This window comes from Drosophila ananassae, chromosome 2R (genome assembly GCF_017639315.1).
Source record: "Drosophila ananassae strain 14024-0371.13 chromosome 2R, ASM1763931v2, whole genome shotgun sequence".
NCBI classification, from domain to species: Eukaryota; Metazoa; Arthropoda; class Insecta; order Diptera; family Drosophilidae; genus Drosophila; species Drosophila ananassae.
In genome coordinates this window covers 20,340,061-20,358,512 of record NC_057928.1, presented here as the reverse complement: position 1 = coordinate 20,358,512, position 18,452 = coordinate 20,340,061, and the positions used below count along the sequence as shown (strand labels likewise).

The 18,452-nt window shown below is 42.8% G+C and overlaps 4 protein-coding genes across 5 annotated transcripts; 2 read left to right on the top strand and 2 right to left on the bottom strand.

The window, feature by feature from the left end:
• Positions 1–1,152: 1,152 nt before the first annotated feature.
• On the bottom strand, positions 1,153–4,292 carry LOC6507065 (JNK-interacting protein 1). Of its 2 annotated transcripts, none has more exons than XM_014909563.3 (5): positions 3,936–4,292; positions 3,303–3,703; positions 2,411–3,108; positions 2,166–2,353; positions 1,153–2,103 (listed from the first exon to the last, which is right to left on the bottom strand). In XM_014909563.3, the coding sequence occupies exons 1-5, from the start codon at positions 4,046–4,048 to the stop codon at positions 2,031–2,033; spliced, it is 1,473 nt and encodes a 490-aa protein (XP_014765049.1). In that variant the 5' UTR covers positions 4,049–4,292; the 3' UTR covers positions 1,153–2,030. The 2 variants fall into 2 exon arrangements, with proteins under 2 accessions (XP_014765049.1, XP_001956726.1); XM_001956690.4 differs by having other exon boundaries at positions 1,154–2,103; positions 2,411–3,129; positions 3,936–4,291.
• Positions 4,293–5,491: 1,199 nt separating this feature from the next.
• Positions 5,492–6,064, top strand: LOC6492952 (lysozyme X). The gene has a single exon (XM_001956691.4). It carries the CDS (start codon positions 5,529–5,531, stop codon positions 5,955–5,957), a length of 429 nt encoding a protein of 142 aa, XP_001956727.1. The 5' UTR covers positions 5,492–5,528; the 3' UTR covers positions 5,958–6,064.
• Positions 6,065–9,614: 3,550 nt separating this feature from the next.
• Positions 9,615–12,942, top strand: LOC6492953 (tryptophan 5-hydroxylase 1). The gene is made up of 7 exons (XM_001956692.4): positions 9,615–11,352; positions 11,414–11,579; positions 11,654–11,704; positions 11,787–12,068; positions 12,121–12,247; positions 12,300–12,532; positions 12,586–12,942. Exons 1-7 carry the CDS (start codon positions 10,833–10,835, stop codon positions 12,881–12,883), a joined length of 1,677 nt encoding a protein of 558 aa, XP_001956728.2. The 5' UTR covers positions 9,615–10,832; the 3' UTR covers positions 12,884–12,942.
• Positions 12,943–13,064: 122 nt separating this feature from the next.
• On the bottom strand, positions 13,065–14,058 carry LOC6507064. The gene is made up of 2 exons (XM_001956693.4): positions 13,731–14,058; positions 13,065–13,670 (listed from the first exon to the last, which is right to left on the bottom strand). Exons 1-2 carry the CDS (start codon positions 13,748–13,750, stop codon positions 13,193–13,195), a joined length of 498 nt encoding a protein of 165 aa, XP_001956729.1. The 5' UTR covers positions 13,751–14,058; the 3' UTR covers positions 13,065–13,192.
• Positions 14,059–18,452: the final 4,394 nt, after the last annotated feature.

The window sequence follows — 18,452 nt, the reverse complement described above, 5'->3', positions numbered from 1 at the left end:
AATAATGCGAGTATTCTAAGCAAAAGATAATAGGGTTTTCCTAACTATATTCCTTGGGAAACAAAAGTAATCCATAATACAGAGTAAAATATAATCAGAGCATCATACCATCTAGTTGAAAGATTAAGTGCAAGATTAAAGCTACATATTCAACTCATATTAATATCCATAATTTGGGTCACATTTTTTTTCTAGTGCATTACAAAGCAAGTTTGCAACTTTTTTGGTCGCTCTGCTTTACAAGCGTTTTTAAATTGAAAATGTCGCTTAATCTCTAATTGGCCACATTTGTTGATAGCGTAAAAGAGGCCGTGCCGTGCCGGCCGTCAAGTGCATAAAGCAAGCGCCGCACCGATTTTCCCAAACCGGCAAACCTGTTCCGCCAAACCACCATGTCCACAATAGCTCTGGCTATGGCAAAGTCGCTGCCAAGGCTACCGCACATCTGGTCTCCATTTCCATTAGGAGTAACACGAATTAAGTTAGTGCTCCTGTTCCCGCCCAAAGGCAATTTTCGGACCAAGGCCTACACCAACCCGTTCAATGAACCACCTCCGAAGAAAGTAAGTGCGGCTGGGCGGCTGCTGGTGCTGCTGTGCTTGTGGCTGGTGGGGTGGGGTTTTTTGTTAAAAATTGCATAATGATTGATGCCCCGAGGCCGGTTGATGTATCGCCATTATAATAGCGTTCCAATTTAGAGCTTCAGGTATTAGGCGTTTCCATAAATGTGAGATCGTTTTTTCGTTCATATTTAGAACGGAAGATAGTCGGCTTACTGTTCAAAGAAATATTAAGAAATTACGGAATATTTTTGATAGGAAATGGATTGAGGTAATTAATTGAACCTAATTTTACAATTTTTTTTTTTTTACATTTACATATTTTTATTTGTATTAATCTGTTATTATAAAACAACTTAAATTAATAATATATTGATATTTTTAAATTAAAAATTATTTAAATGTTGAGTTACTAATAAAAAGATGACCCACAGCTTTAGGAACTTATAGGATTGAAAAACTAATAATTACTGAAACTAACAAATAATTAAATAATGTCCTTAAAATATTAAAACTTTATCTCTTAAGGCTTTTTAAATTGTTTAAAGATTTAATCTTTAATTTTTCTTTTAAAAGTTTACTTAGTTTATTGCATAATTTTAGGATGATACTTACAGTTTGGGAGCCATTGGTAAGATGGGGATAGATTAGCTTCCAGCTTATGAAGTAACGATTAATCAACTTAAATAATACTACTTTTATTAAGTAATAACTCAACAGGTCTATTTTGTTTTGCATTATATATATATTTCTTTTGTATACATATACAGTATATATTCGTCTGCGTGTATACAACTTTAAGGGGTTTACATCTTAGAACTGGGCATTTAAAGGGTATACTTGAAAATGTAGCTGCTGGTGTGCTTTATTATTCAATTGCTGAGTCTGGAAACTAAAAGACTTGACATAACTAAAGTTAAGATTCACGAAAATGTCTAAATTACTTTGGCCTCACTCTATTTGTGCCTTGCCATGGTTTACGAATTTCAAAACTGAAATATATTTAAATTATTGGCTATAAGGTTGGGTTTTACAAAAAGACTTTCTAACCAACTGATCTATGGTTACAAATTTGAGGCTTATCAGTGTGGTTTATTGGTTGTGCATTAATTTAAGCTATTTTTTGTTGAGTGTAAAGTGTGTGTGTGTTCCTATCTGGGAAAAATATTGCTGATTGCTTGAAGCGTGTGTCTAGGGGAGAGTTTTGAACCAAAATTAACTATTTACATGTCTAAGATCTTGCACATTTCGTAGGAACGGAGAAATTATAATAAGTTACGAGTAATGTGGTCTTTATAGCTAGGGTTTCTATTGCGAGCTTATTGAATTTGTTTTTTTAAGATTCTCTTTGAAGAAGAGCAAATTTTACTTGAGATTTCTTTGTTTTTTATTCGTAATAACCGCACAAAAAATATATATTATATTGTTTAATGAATTCATCATTTAGAAGCACAAACCCGCATTGCAACCTTACTCGATGTAGATGTCCTCGATGGGATAAGCGGTTTCAATGAATTTCTGATAGAAACGTTGGAAAGCGCGACTGCAATAGGATATTTTATTAAATTGGTTTTCATTTTAAGTTTAGGGTCCTTGAAGACTTACCCAACTGCCTCGGCCACAGGTCTGGTGGACTCTGAGCCCTTGAATACGTGACAGGCGAACCGCTGAACTGTCGGGTGTTTGGTTATGAAGCCAATGAAGCGATGATCTCGAGGGTGGAATGCACAGAAGGACACGTTCTTCAGAGAGTAGAAGTAATCGATGCAAGGTTTCTTTTCCTTTTTGTTTTGCTGTGGAGAGAAAATATTATAAGCTTGGTGTTTGCATCGACCCTGCATAGAAATTACATTCGGTCCTGATCGATCCACCATGCGCAGTCCCTGGTCCGAGACCTCCAGGATGCAGGTCTGTCCAGTTGGAGAGTTTCCGTACTCGCCCACGATTTTGCGCACCGCCTGGCACACCACACCCGTGCCCTTGTGCGCCAGGGTCTCCACGGAACCGAGGTAGCCCAGTAGGTAGCGCTCCTTCTTCACCAGCTGCACCGTGGGATCGAACTCGTTGTAGTCCAGATCGACGGCGTAGGCCGAGGGGAAGATGCCCTGCCGCCCGGTGCGGAGGTTCACTCCCTCGCACCACAGGTCCTCGGCCTCCTTCTGCACGTAGATGGCGTCGCCGATCTCCAGCTCGATCTCGTCATGGTGCCGTGGCACGAACTTGTGCAGGCCGCGATGTGTGGCCTCCAGCATCTCCAGCTGGCCGAAGGGCACGCCCCCGAACGGAGGCGGAAAGGGGGACTGGGAGACGGGCGAAGTGATCTGGGGCGACATGCTCTTGAAATCGTTCGGCGAATGGGCCGTGCTGTGTCCACTATCCACATCTCCGAGGCTCTGCAGTCGCTCCGAATCCGGACTGGAGTCCTCGTCCATCAAGTAGCCGCATTTAAGGGACAAGAAAGAGCGCTGCTGACTGTTCCGGCCATTTCCCGGAACTATTCCTCCGCCGTTGCGGAACTCATCTGCCAGAGAACCAAAGGTGGGGCCACCTAGAAGATGCAGAATGGAAGCTGCAAAGAGCCATGAGTGGGTTAGACCGAAACTACGAAGGATAATGTTTTAAAAGGTTTTAAGCAGTCCTTACTCAAAGGAACCAGGATAAAATCTTTTGTTCAAAACAAGCATGCAGGATAATGAGGGCTTCTAAAAACGAAACTAATACAATTTCTTAACTTCCACTTACATTTTTTGTTTTTTGGTATTTCTGGTAACTTGCGACGCCGCCTTGTGGCTGCAGCGTTTGGAGTCAACAAATCCGTGCTGGCACCAATGGTCACTGGAGCCGAGTTACAACCACCCCCACCACCGCCCAAGCCACTGGTGTCCATGCTGTTGAGCCCCATGAAGCCACCAATTGCATCCTGGTGGTTCAGCGGGTGGTGTCGGTGTGAGTTGAAGGAGTCATTGGTGTCCAGGGAGCCGTCCGACGATAAGGTGACCTTCAAACCATCGCCCAGCTCATCGTCCTCGACTTGGTGCATCTTGGCCTCCCTGCCGGCCAGGCCGATGCCGTCCTCCTGATCGGAGCCATCGCCATCGCTCTTCGAGGAGTGGGAGTCCTCCAGGTCATCGTTGGGAATCAGACTGAAAAAGAATATATTTTTGAGTTAATCGGAATTCGGATGAAATTTCAATGGAATTTGTCTCTTTAGACTCGTATGATTTTGCAAGGCTGTGCGTAAATGTCAACGGGGTGCTCTCGGGGACACGTGCAGCTTTTCAACTCTCGTCGCACTTCAGTGCGCTTCACTTTCAATAGAAGTGCACATCCTTTTCCCCTTTTCCATTAATTTTAATATTCAAACTTTGAACTTACGAGTAAAATGCATGGGGATTGTTTTTCTTATTGGCCACTCCAGCTCCAAATGTGGCAATCGTATGGGGCTCAAAAATGGGTCTACGGAACTCCTCGAATTCACTGTCAGCCATCCCAGGACCTGGCCAGCTGCCACGCCCCCACTTACAGGATAGCTGGTTGTCCTTTTTCTAAGTATTTATGCCTCTGATTTATTAAATTATTGAATTTTTGCCAGCGCACATAGAATCGAGTCAGTTTTTTTTCACTTCACATGCGAAAATCAATAATTTCCTTGACGTAGCTGGCGTACTTGAGCCCCCGTCTGAATTCCAGATGTAAGTGGTGGCACAAGACTGACATCGAGCCAGGGAAATTTTTGGGACTTTCAGCTGTCAGGCTGTAAGCTCTCTCTCTGCCACTGTCTCTCGGCTCTCCAACTTGTTTTTGTTTACCGTTAGCAGGGCAGAGGGTGTGGGGCCAGCGGCATCACAATTTCAAATCGCTCTCTTGGGGGTTGACAGGAAAGGCGCCTGCGCAGTGACTCACTTCCGCTCCTGATGGCCGCAAGGGGTGGCTTCCGAATTGCAATGCTGTTGCGCTTTGCTCACCAAAAGACAGGAGCGGTTCAGGGGCCCAAGGGTGACTTTAAGGTGGATCAAAGATAAATAATTTAAAACAAATCCTACACTGATAGAAAAACGGGTTCTAATAAACGGGTTGAAAACACAAAATTCTTAAAACAAGACTCAGGTGCTGTTGAATCAATACCGGAATTCGGAATTGAAATTAGAACAAATGGGTTATCAATAACATTTTGTTGCCAAACAGGCGGAGGGGAAAATATAACTCAGCTATTTATTATTAGCTAACCTCGCGAAACATTGTCAGGGATAGCCCAAAGGTAGAGTTCTCGGCTGATGTGTGAAGGGTACCAGGTTCGAGCCGAGCTCGATAATTCCACTACTTTTACTAATTTGTTAAACACTAGGGGTAATTTGTGCAGTGATATAACGATTTAAAAAATAGCTGAATATTAAAACGTCGTATTAATAGACCCGGGTTCGAATCCTAGCACATTCATTAAAAATCAGTTAAATAAAAAAAAAACAAAAGTTCAAAATTAAATAATCAAATAAAAATATATTAAACTAAGAGATATTAATAAAAAATTTTTTTTTATTTTTTTAGCTATTTTTCTTTTTAACGAGAAGAATTTTTCACGCTTAAATCAAGAATTTTCGACCTCAAAATCGACCTTCAGGGAAAAAAATCGTACTTAAATTAAGACTTAAAGAAGTACTTGGTTTAAGTACGAAATTCTTGGTTTTTTTTCTGAGTGCACCTTTCGACCTCTAGATTAAGTGATATGATTAATACTATAAATAGATGGATAGAGATAGATGCTTGCAAATACTTGATAATAACCCTTTGTTGGAATTCCTCAGTAAAATCAAAGCCTTATTAAGAAATTAAATATGTGGTTAGTTCTTATCGGGTGGGCAAAGCCCCATGAAAATACTCACAGTTGATTCATCTTCTCGCTATAAAAACCCCGAGAAATCAGTCTTCATTAAATTGTTATACAAAGTCAATCCACCCGTGCGTATCGCAATGAAGGCAGTCTTACTAATATGTGTTCTGGCTCTGGCAGCCCCGGTTATCCTGGCCCGCACCATGGACCGATGCTCCTTGGCCCGAGAGATGGCCAAACGGGGTGTACCCCGCGGCGAGCTGGCCAGGTGGGCGTGTATCGCCGAGCATGAGAGCTCCTACCGCACTGGAGTGGTGGGACCCACGAATCCGGATGGATCCAACGACTACGGACTCTTCCAAATCAATGATCGCTACTGGTGCCAGCCGGCCAGCGGAAAATTCTCCTACAATGGTTGCCGCATAAACTGTAACGATTTGCTAACCGATGATATTTCCAACTCCGTGAGATGTGCTCAGGCAGTTATGGGAGCCCAGGGATGGTCAGCCTGGTCCGTTTGGCGTTTCTGCAGCGGATATCTGCCACCAATCGACGACTGTTTCAAATAGATTCTGACATTGTTTTCTTAAATTGACGCATATGTGCATAAAAAGATAATATTGGCTTCTGTATTCATTAATATTAAAACGAAGATATAATATTTTCTATTGAAAAACTATTCTATTGTAAATTGTGCACCGCGCTTGGTCGAGGCTTAAATCTGATCCTTATTATTTTTGTATTTTTTTATAAAATTTTCAGGAGGGCCCCCTTCAAAGATCCATAAAAAGGTATGGAGGCATTTAATGGCTTCTGGTCTGGAAAATTTTCTGAATGATCCCCTTCGAAGATCCAGATAAATGCATGGAGCCACTTTATGGCCCCCAGCGATGGCTATATCTCGGCCAATTTCCATCCGATTCTTGAGCGGAATACCTTAAACGATTCGTAGATCGATTCTCCATCAATCTGCATCTAAATCTAGGAAAAAATTATTTTTTAGATTTTTCATCAAATTTTCTGGATGGTCCCCTTCGAATATCCAGAAAAATGCATGGAGCCCTTTTATGGCCCCCCGCGATGGCTATATCTTGGCCAATTTCCATCCGATTCTTGAGCGGAATACCTTAAACGATTCGTAGATCGATTCTCCATCAATCTGCATCTAAATCTAAGAACAAATTATTTTTTAGATTTTTCATCAAATTTTCTGGATGGTCCCCTTCGAATATCCAGAAAAATGCATGGAGCCCTTTTATGGCCCCCCGCGATGGCTATATCTTGGCCAATTTCCATCCGATTCTTGAGCGGAATACCTTAAACGATTCGTAGATCGATTCTCCATCAATCTGCCTCTAAATCTAAGAACAAATTATTTTTTAGATTTTTCATCAAATTTTCTGGATGGTCCCCTTCGAAGATCCTGAAAAATGCATGGAGCCCTTTTATGGCCCCCGCGATGGCTATATCTTGGCCAATTCCCATCCGATTCTTGAGCGGAATACCTTAAACGATTCGTAGATCGATTCTCCATCAATCTGTATCTAAATCTAAGAACAAATTATTTTTTAGATTTTTCATCAAATTTTCTGGATGGTCCCCTTCGAAGATCCTGAAAAATGCATGGAGCCCTTTTATGGCCCCCAGCGATGGCTATATCTCGGCCAATTTCCATCCGATTCTTGAGCGGAATACCTTAAACGATTCGTAGATCGATTCTCCATCAATCTGCATCTAAATCTAGGAAAAAATTATTTTTTAGATTTTTCATCAAATTTTCTGGATGGTCCCCTTTGAAGATCCTTAAAAATGCATGGAGCCCTTTTATGGCCCCCGCGATGGCTATATCTTGGCCAATTCCCATCCGATTCTTGAGCGGTATACCTTAAACGATTTGTAGATCGATTCTCCATCAATTTGCATCTAAATCTAAGAACAAATTATTTTTTAGATTTTTCATCAAATTTTCTGGATGGTCCCCTTCGAATATCCAGAAAAATGCATGGAGCCCTTTTATGGCCCCCCGCGATGGCTATATCTTGGCCAATTTCCATCCGATTCTTGAGCGGAATACCTTAAACGATTCGTAGATCGATTCTCCATCAATCTGCCTCTAAATCTAAGAACAAATTATTTTTTAGATTTTTCATCAAATTTTCTGGATGGTCCCCTTCGAAGATCCTGAAAAATGCATGGAGCCCTTTTATGGCCCCCGCGATGGCTATATCTTGGCCAATTCCCATCCGATTCTTGAGCGGAATACCTTAAACGATTCGTAGATCGATTCTCCATCAATCTGTATCTAAATCTAAGAACAAATTATTTTTTAGATTTTTCATCAAATTTTCTGGATGGTCCCCTTCGAAGATCCTGAAAAATGCATGGAGCCCTTTTATGGCCCCCAGCGATGGCTATATCTCGGCCAATTTCCATCCGATTCTTGAGCGGAATACCTTAAACGATTCGTAGATCGATTCTCCATCAATCTGCATCTAAATCTAAGAACAAATTATTTTTTAGATTTTTCATCAAATATTCTGGATGGTCCCCTTCGAAGATCCAGAAAAATGCATGGAGCCCTTTTATGGCCCCCCGCGATGGCTATATCTTGGCCAATTCCCATCCGATTCTTGAGCGGAATACCTTAAACGATTCGTAGATCGATTCTCCATCAATCTGTATCTAAATCTAAGAACAAATTATTTTTTAGATTTTTCATCAAATTTTCTGGATGGTCCCCTTCGAAGATCCTGAAAAATGCATGGAGCCCTTTTATGGCCCCCGCGATGGCTATATCTTGGCCAATTCCCATCCGATTCTTGAGCGGAATACCTTAAACGATTCGTAGATCGATTCTCCATCAATCTGCCTCTAAATCTAAGAACAAATTATTTTTTAGATTTTTCATCAAATTTTCTGGATGGTCCCCTTCGAAGATCCTGAAAAATGCATGGAGCCCTTTTATGGCCCCCGCGATGGCTATATCTTGGCCAATTCCCATCCGATTCTTGAGCGGAATACCTTAAACGATTCGTAGATCGATTCTCCATCAATCTGCCTCTAAATCTAAGAACAAATTATTTTTTAGATTTTTCATCAAATTTTCTGGATGGTCCCCTTCGAAGATCCTGAAAAATGCATGGAGCCCTTTTATGGCCCCCCGCGATGGCTATATCTTGGCCAATTTCCATCCGATTCTTGAGCGGAATACCTTAAACGATTCGTAGATCGATTCTCCATCAATCTGCATCTAAATCTAAGAACAAATTATTTTTTAGATTTTTCATCAAATTTTCTGGATGGTCCCCTTCGAAGATCCAGAAAAATGCATGGAGCCCTTTTATGGCCCCCCGCGATGGCTATATCTTGGCCAATTCCCATCCGATTCTTGAGCGGAATACCTTAAACGATTCGTAGATCGATTCTCCATCAATCTGTATCTAAATCTAAGAACAAATTATTTTTTAGATTTTTCATCAAATTTTCTGGATGGTCCCCTTCGAAGATCCTGAAAAATGCATGGAGCCCTTTTATGGCCCCCCGCGATGGCTATATCTTGGCCAATTCCCATCCGATTCTTGAGCGGAATACCTTAAACGATTCGTAGATCTATTCTCCATCAATCTGTATCTAAATCTAAGAACAAATTATTTTTTAGATTTTTCATCAAATTTTCTGGATTGTCCCCTTCGAAGATCCTGAAAAATGCATGGAGCCCTTTTATGGCCCCCCGCGATGGCTATATCTTGGCCAATTTCCATCCGATTCTTGAGCGGAATACCTTAAACGATTCGTAGATCGATTCTCCATCAATCTGCATCAAAACCTGAGAAAAAATTATTTTTTCGATTTTTCATCAAATTTTCTAAATGGTCCCCTTCGAAGATTTATAAAAATGCATGGAGCCACTTTATGGCCCCCACCAATGGCTGTATCTTGGCCAGTTCCGATCCGATTCTTGAGCGGAATACCTTAAACGGTTCGTAGATCGATTCTTAATTAATCTGCATCAAAACGCTGATGCGAAAATATTTTTAAAATTATTTTCCAATTTTTCCTGACGGGCCTCTACCAAAATCATCGTTATTCGAGTATGGCGGCAAATTTAAGAACTGTATCTAATTTGCAAATACATATGCACATAGTCACCCCATCTGAAGCATCATTGGCAATCTTTTCATTTAAACTGATTCACACTTCATCCCTTCCTCCGGCGAATTTGTTGGCCTAACTTAATTACTCGAAAATCAAGTGAATCAACAACTGCCATTCATCGTGACCTCGGCTCTTTTTCGTTCCGCCTCCGTCTGGAAGCATTCATTCCTTTAAGGGAGCTGGTGGCGAAATCCCTGTTTCCTTCGAAGCACTCGCCATAAATCCATCAGGCGGAACTGGGCAGGCTCTTGGCCAAATAGAAAGTATCTCCCTGGGTGGCCTGTCTACCGGCTCGTTTGACGGTCAATCAGTTAGCCAGCACCATTAAGTTTATCGCCACAGCTGATGAGTTGTGTGGCGGAGGGGAAAAGGATGTGGCAGGACACCGTGCCCACGCATGTGTTTAGTGAGTCCCCATACCCCTTCGATTTTTCGCATATTTTAATAGTCAAGTAGCTGCAGCGACTCTGGTTTCCTACTCACGGGCTTCTTTCTATCTTTGTATCTCCCCCGACGCTATTTGCTTTTCTCGAAGCGCAAACAAAAGCCAAAAGAAATTGCCATTTATCTACTATTGACTCTGTGGCTGCTGGAGCATCAAGTGGTTTTCCTTTAATGGCGGTTCGAGCTTCCCAACTACCTATTTATTTGACCGAGTCGGGCCGAGTCTTTTTCTTATCGATTTTCCTTCTAGTTTTTCTGGAGTTACAAAAGGGGTTCACTAGGTTTCGCTTACGGTACACTAGTTACTGTGATGCCCGCATAAATTAAACGCCAGAATTTGAAAGTCAAGCACAGAAGTCAGTCTGTCTGTCCACCCGAACCCCCCATCCATTTTATATCCCTTATTTTTTGTACCCCATTCAAGTTGTTGCTGCTGATTAGAAAGTGAATCAATCTGTGCGACCAACAATGAATCTCTATGCTCTACTTGACTTATCATTGCCAGGATTTGTTATGGAACCCAAGGACCTTCTTGTTAGGGGACAATGACGTCATGCATTAACGTTTTCGCCTGACTCCAGCATGATTTGGCCAATCAGAGTGGAAGGTGGGGCCAGCGATTCGAAAGACTCACTTGTAGCTTTTATATCCTTGAACGAATTTATCTCGCCACGCACACTTAATAAATACAATTGAATATGTATCTCTGTGTGGGTGCTGCGGGCTGGCTATAAAAGGGGCTGTCGCCACGGCAGGATCTTGCAGTTGGCGCTGAGTTGCGCATACGACGCGTGTGCCCGCGAAGAACAGGACCTCCGAGTGCAGTGACAGAGTGCAGTGCAGTGATGAGCGCTTCGGGAAAAAGTCTGCTGGGCCTCTGGCTCTATCGCAGTGGCGAGCAGGAGTGGTCCGTCAAGCAGGGCAGTCCCCTGCATCAGCTCAATAAGGATACAGCTCCGGGATCATCGGCGCCAGTCTCCCACTCGAACTTATCGAGGCACTCATCCGCTCCATTGGAGCCACCGCGTCTGTCCATCGGACCCAGTGCTGGCCAGGATCCGCCCCGACAGCACTCTCCTGGCGAACGCATCTCCATCATCTTCACCCTGCGCAACCAGGTGGGAAATCTGGCCCGGGCCCTGCAGGTCTTCCAGGAGCTGGGCATCAATGTGCTCCACTTGGAGCTATCGCCGCTGGAAATGGCCACCAATCAGGCGGATGTCCTCGTGGATGTGGAGTGCGATCCTCGACGACTCGACCAGGTGGTTAAAATGCTCAATCGGGAGGTGGCCTCCGTGAACTATACTTCGGTGAACACCCATGGACTGGCCAGGGCTCCTTCACTCTCGGCCTGTTCTAGTTTTGGTGAGTTTTAAAAATGAAGGACTCTCCTGGGTTAAAAGATAAGGAAGCTATTTTCCTTAAGATTTTGGCGACATGGTGTGGTTTCCGCGTAAGATTTCCGATTTGGACAAGGCACAGAATGTCTTGATGTACGGCTCAGAATTGGATGCAGACCATCCGGGATTCAAGGATCCTGTGTACAGGAAACGCCGTGAACAGTTCTCGGCCATTGCCAATAACTTTAAGCAGTGAGTATGAAAAAGGGAAAACTTTTTTACATAACCCTGAGAAACCCAATTACATAACCCCTTAACCCTTATAGTGGCAATCCCATACCAAGAGTTCAGTACACACCCGAGGAGGTGAAAACTTGGTAAGTTTATTATTGAATTATATGCAGATTGTAGGAATATCGATTCACATGTGTGGTTTGAAACTTTTTGTGAAAATTGAAGGGGCACCGTGCTGTTGGAGCTTCATCGACTTTATGTCTTGCATGCTGTGCCAGAGTACATGGAAAACTGGCCAGAGCTGGAGAAGTATTGCGGATATCGCGAAGACAATGTTCCCCAGTTGCAGGATGTCAGTGTTTATCTGAAGCGGAAGACGGGCTTTCAGCTGCGACCTGTTGCAGGATACCTTTCGCCAAGGGACTTCCTTTCAGGACTGGCCTTTAGGGTTTTCCACTGCACTCAGTACATAAGGCACTCCTCGGATCCCTTTTATACCCCGGAACCGTAAGTACAAATAGGAGTTTTAAAAGGTTTTAGAACAATTATATATTTTTAGGGATTGCTGTCATGAACTCTTGGGCCACATGCCCTTGTTGGCTAATTCGAGCTTTGCTCAGTTTTCCCAAGAAATTGGTTTGGCCTCTTTGGGAGCCAGTGATGCGGATATTGAAAAGTTGGCCACGGTAATTTAGAATAAGGTTCTTGGGTTGTAAACTTTAACATTTCCCTTCTTAGCTCTACTTCTTCACTGTGGAATTTGGGTTATGCAAGCAGGCGGACAGCAGTTTCAAGGTTTACGGAGCCGGACTTTTGAGTTCTGTGGCGGAATTACAACATGCCATTACGGCGGAGCAGAAGATTAAGAAATTCGATCCGGAAGTAACTTGCCAGGAGGAATGCATAATCACTTCGTACCAGAACGCCTACTACTACACGGATTCCTTTGAAGAGGCCAAGGAGCAAATGAGGTGGGCTTAAGACTTCTACTAAAGAAAAAATATAAAAAATAGTAATATTTCAGGGCCTTTGCCGAGAGCATCCAGCGTCCGTTTGGAGTTCGTTACAATCCTTATACCATGAGTGTGGAAGTCCTGTCGAATGCCCAGAAAATCACGGCCGTGGTCAGCGAACTCAAAGGCGATCTCAGCATTGTCTGCTCGGCTCTACGGAAAATATCCGCAACCGATGAGAACTTGGACGTGGACAGTATTGCCAATATGTTGCACAATAGCCTAAATGTCCGGGGAGGAGCTGCCGGAGGCGGAGGCAGTCCCTGCAGTCCGGACAACTCGGATAACTCTACGGCGGATGGGGACTAGAAATGAAAACAAATACAAATCAAAACTTGGGACCAAAAAGCAGTATAATTCGCTTCGGAAGGCTTCTAATTTTAATAATTTGGCAATTAAAGCTTAAAGAGTAGTAGCTTGATTTATGAATTTTAAAAAGATCTTGGCCTCTTAGTGAATTATACTGGTAACTCTTTGCAAAACACACGCATTCTTGTCTATGTCTAGATGTTTATTCAAATCTTAAAACTATGTTAAAACTAAACTAACAATAAATTTGCAACTTCTCGGTGTAGCTGCCCTTAAATTATAGTATTATTCTTGGTATATATGTGTAATCTACTTGTAGATCATATCACAGTCGCTGTTGATGAGCAATTTCTTGGTCATGTAGCTGGTGAGGCACTCCACGAAAAAGTTCGGGATGGTCCAGATGGTGAAGCTGAGGGCCAGGGCTCTCCACTGCTGGAGGATGAGTCGCAGATCGGAGAGCCAACCGAGGCGGCGACCCATTCGTTTGGTCACCTGGCTGGTCACTCCCCGGACTACTCCTCCGGCAATGCCCGAAACACTGACCCTGCGGCGTCTGATGGGCTTGGGCGATCCGTCTTCCAATCCGGAACCGAAGCCCGAACTGGAGCGGGAGTGGGTGCGGGACCGGAAGCCGGGGCTGTTGCTTCTGGATCCGCCCGAGGAGCGCTGGTCGAAGCCCGGCTTGAGGTCGACGCGTGGCGCTATTTGGATGCGATCGACCGTGTCACATATCTCCGCATTGCTGATGAGAATCCCCGCCACGATATACATCATTTTGAAAACCCTGACGGAAATGTAATTCAATTAATGTCTTTAGAAGTAATATTTAGAACTAAACACGCACCTCACTGTATGTGATATCATCTTGGAAGTATTGGGTTCTTATACGTATATTTTGAATTGAATTTTTGTAGATTTTGTTTGCATATATTTTATATTGCCTGGAATAGCTTCTGCCTTATCAGTCACGACGAATTTTATTTGATTCCAATTGAAGCTGACGCTGACGCTGACGCTGGATGATCTGATGATGTATTTATATTTTTGTCCAGCCGGTTTCTATGCTCGGCACGTGGGTATTTCTGTACCCAATAATTCCCGGTACTAATCACGATCCGACTGCTCTGTTCCGATGCTAGAAACCAACTGAAATGACCGGACGATCGTCCAGTACCGAGTGAACGGAACTGATAAGTCCTCCTCCTGGATAAGCCAGCATGTCCGATTCTAATGCTCATCGGAGATTTTCCATATATATTTTTTATGTGTCTGCAGTTGGTTTTGCTCTCTGGTAGAACATTGAGAGTATTGATAAGGCCTGACATTCGGCTTATCGATCAATTTTATGGATCACTTTACTGCAGGCGGCGTCAAAATAACTCTGAATCGCTTGGAAACTACGTAATGATCGGTGCTCGAGGTGGAACTTCGGACTCTGGTTAGGATGAGTAGGCGGCAATAGCGACGGTCTGGGTGATTACCCCGAAAGTACGGGTCTGGCTTTTGCTTCATGAACCGGGTCCGTGCCCAGCCGATCGACCAGATAGTGCAGTCTTATCAGGGAGGTATCAGGTCCACCTTAACACCGTTAAACTCTTATAATTTATTACTTGAAGCTGAAAAATATATGTTTTTTAATTATTTTTAGATTTGTTTTTAATTCTAATTTTAAAAATATTAAAAATATATATCTTATATATCAGAATATATATTCAGTTCTTCGTAAGCTTAGCAATCTGTTATAATTTTACAAAGTTTATACAAAGTTTAGCAGGTTCGAGTCTTGGCTTTCAGGAGAAAAAGCTTTTGGTTGTCAGTCGTTTTCCAGTACTTGAAAAATATTAAAATCGTTTCTTATAATTTAAATACAATTTTGTTAAAATAAAAAAAATGATTTCTAAGGCTAAAAAATAAGTACGAACGACTAATCGAAAATGAATCGTATACAAGAAGAAATTTTATTTTCAGACAATTTTATATAATCTTTTGAATAAAAAAAGTCTTTTTTAACATCAGTCTTTAACTATGCTAACTTTAAAACTTTATTCAACCATATTAAACTATTAATATTCTTTTATCCCTATTTTTACTGGACTAAACTATATTGAATAATAGTCAAACTTTTCTTTAAAAAATTTCTTGAAAATAAAGAAAAATGCATTTGTAATTTAAATTTATTCAAAAGGTTCCTTTAACCATTAGGGATTCTTTTTCTTAAAATATATTCAGTATTTTAGATTATATTTTTGATGAAGAAACAATTTCCTTTAAGACGTAGGAACACTTAAGAAATTGTATAAGTACTTTATACCTCAACTGTATAATAAAACGAATACAAAATAATGATTATAATAATTATTGGCCAAGAAAATCATCAACATGTCCATTTTGCCAGAAATTAGAAGCCAAAAACCACTGACTTGTTCCATTAAATGGAAATCTACGAGAATGAGAATCTATGGGATATTGACTTTGGCTAAATAATTTGGGAATTAACTTCACCTTGCAGAAGTAACAAACACCCGAAAACAAGACACTCTGGCACTTGACCACAAAACCATTTAATTTGTTGCCCGAAAACCTGTAACAATAATTGACTTTGTTCCGCCCGGAGTCAGACACACACTCAGAAGGTGTCCTGGCAAAATTCTTAAGCAGGACGGACTCCGGCCGAGAGACTTTCCCACATAAATTATGCAACAGCCGTTCGTTTTAGTCCTGACCACTGGATCCTGTCGACAGGCAAGTCCAACTGGGTGGTAGGGGGCGAGTGTGAAACAAGATTATTTACAAAATGCACAAGCCACAGAATCTTAAACACTGAAAGGTCTTGTGCGGGGGGAGGTCGGAAAGAAAACAATTTTCACACAAATTTCTGAAGCACTCAAATGAGTGCCAAGCCAAGCCGAGCCAAGCCGACAAACAAACAAACAAATAACAAAACAGCAAGCAGACACACAAAAGTTGGCAGGAGGCAGACAAGTCTGAGCTGCCAAAAGGTATTCCCCAAGAATGCCAACCATAAGGATCCAGGACGCAAGAGAAGGAGTAGCAGTAGCAGGACCAGGAGCCGGAGCAGTTGAAGCTCTGATTTGTCTCCCCAACAGCACAAAACACTTCCTCTTGTGCACACACAGACTCACACAGTCAGACACTCAGAGGATACAAAGGAGCCTGGCAGGACAACAGAGGCGGGCAAACACATTTGGCTTGGCAGCAAATGGAGACGTTATCGTCCTCATCATTTGGCATCGTCTTGGAGCAGGAAACACCACACAGCAAGGACCATTGGTCGACCTTGACACACAATTGTGTGTGTGTTGATGTGTATTGTGGTGGGTCTGAAGGGGCAAAAGGATACGGCCAGGACTCTACCACAAATGTTCATTCAAGTGTCCAGTCTGAAAAATGGCCACCATCACCCCAATCACTCCGGGTCTGAAAAGCCAGGGGCATTCAAGGAAGCAGCAAAAGTCACACAGAGCTGGTGTGCCGGTTAATTGTGAACCCTCTAACATCCTTTGCTGCTCCTTCCCTCTTCCTTATTCCCCACCTTCCCATCCTTCCGACTCCTCGTACATCTGCATCCTTCGTCCTGGCACAAGCACTGCAATTGCACTTCTGAGTCCGAGATTTCACAGCCTCTGAGCCACTTGGTGCCACTTGTTGCCCGGCCCAGAGTGAAATACGATCCGAAGGATAATTGAAGGATAAGGGTGTGCCGGCTGCCTTTAAGATGACCGGCAGCTTAAATGCAAATTGGGAAAGTGTAAAGGGGAAAGGGCACATGGTGTGGAATAACCAAATCGCTTAATAAATTGGTGAGCGAACAAAATGGAAATTGAAAATAATGAAAATGCAAAAAGTGGAAAATGGAAAATAGAAAATAGATTCTCGAGGAGCGGATAGGGTGCAGGCAGGTGCTTTCCCTGGACATGATATATGATGGAACCGCACCAGGAAATAATTCCCAATCCGCGGTGGAATGGGACATGCAAATATTGAAACGACCAAGCGGGGGACAAAGAAATCTAAACAACAACAAGAGCAGAAGGAGTCGGACCTGGAGTCGGAGCAGGAGCAGAAGTGGCATCCAGCCACTCCAGCCGCTTCATCTGAGCATTTTTTGGCCAGCCACTAACAATAAACGATGATGGAGCCAGCCAAAGGAGTTGGAGAGCCCGATGGCTCAGAAAGGAGTGCAAGAGTCCTGCTCGAAACATCGCTGATTAAACGCGAGTGCCACGAATGCGTCGCGAGGTGACGACGACTACGACATGGACACGGCCATGGAAATGGAACTGGCACTGGTACTGGTGTTTTGGGTTATGGTTGGGTGTCCTTGAAATTCGGCGGATGGGGTCCTTGTCTACGTGTCCAGACGGGCAGACAGGCTGCAGTCGGGCAGCTTGCAGGCTGTAGATCCCAGAATTCAGATCCCAGACAGACGACAGGAGCACGGGCTTTGGCCAAAGCTGAAGCTCAATCCTCAAACTCCTCTCCTTCTCCTCAACAAGTCCGCCTCAACACACAACTCACCGTTTTTGAGTTCTAGTCGAATACGAGGATTCTGTGGCAACATTTTCGACAAAGGACCAGAAAAGTGCAGATTGCAAAAAATCAACTACGGGCCATATTTGTTGGACGTGTATGGTTATGTATAGATTTTTGGGTTTTTGGTGGTTCGGTTTTTTCGGGCAAACATTTCCGTATCCGGATTTTCTTCGTTTTTGTTGTATTTCTCTAATTTATTTCTTGATTTTATTTGTTTCAACGCCAGTCCAGCATGCAAATGATGTTGAATGCGATAAGTGTTTCGAAGGGTGGAAAAACATAAAAAAACACTTGAAAACTGCAGACATGGGGGATAGGTTTCTGGCAGGTGGAGACTACAAAAAAAATAAATGATTGGTTTGAGCATTCGGTTTGAAATATGAACTTAAAGGACGCGTATTGTCTGTCCTGATTGAGGGAGGATGAGAAAATACACCACCTGATGGGATGCCCTTCCCTCATTAGCTTCTGGATGATTTATTAGGATGTTTTTATTAGGACGCAATATAATTGCTGTGGATAATCTAATAAAGCAATGGGGGGCTATAATTTACAGCAACTTTAAGCCGGGCCAGCATCCTTTCTATCGATTGAAGGGTTCTCGCGAAGCCCATTCATATTTGATGGAGAAAAATCAAGTATACGCCGGGTCGTCCCTCTCCCCGCCATTGGCCTGGCAAGTGCATTACCATAAGCTCACATGTCCTTTGTGACACAAAATAGAAAACAAATATGGGGAAAAAAAAATAAAATAGAAACGCCCTGCACTTTTCACCACCCACCCCTCAGCCCACCCCCGAAAAATGTCCTTCATCTTCTGCTGCTTCGGTTTTTTGTCGTTACTGCACATAAACCAAATATGTATGTAATTTTTTGCTATTTTCTAACAAAATTTCGCATTTTTTCGTGTTGCCATTTGCTATTTATTTTGCATGGCTCGTTGGACGGGCCAAGGCTCGATGCTGTCCTGTTCCGGAGTGTCCTGAAATGTCCTTTTTGGCCGGGAAGGCAA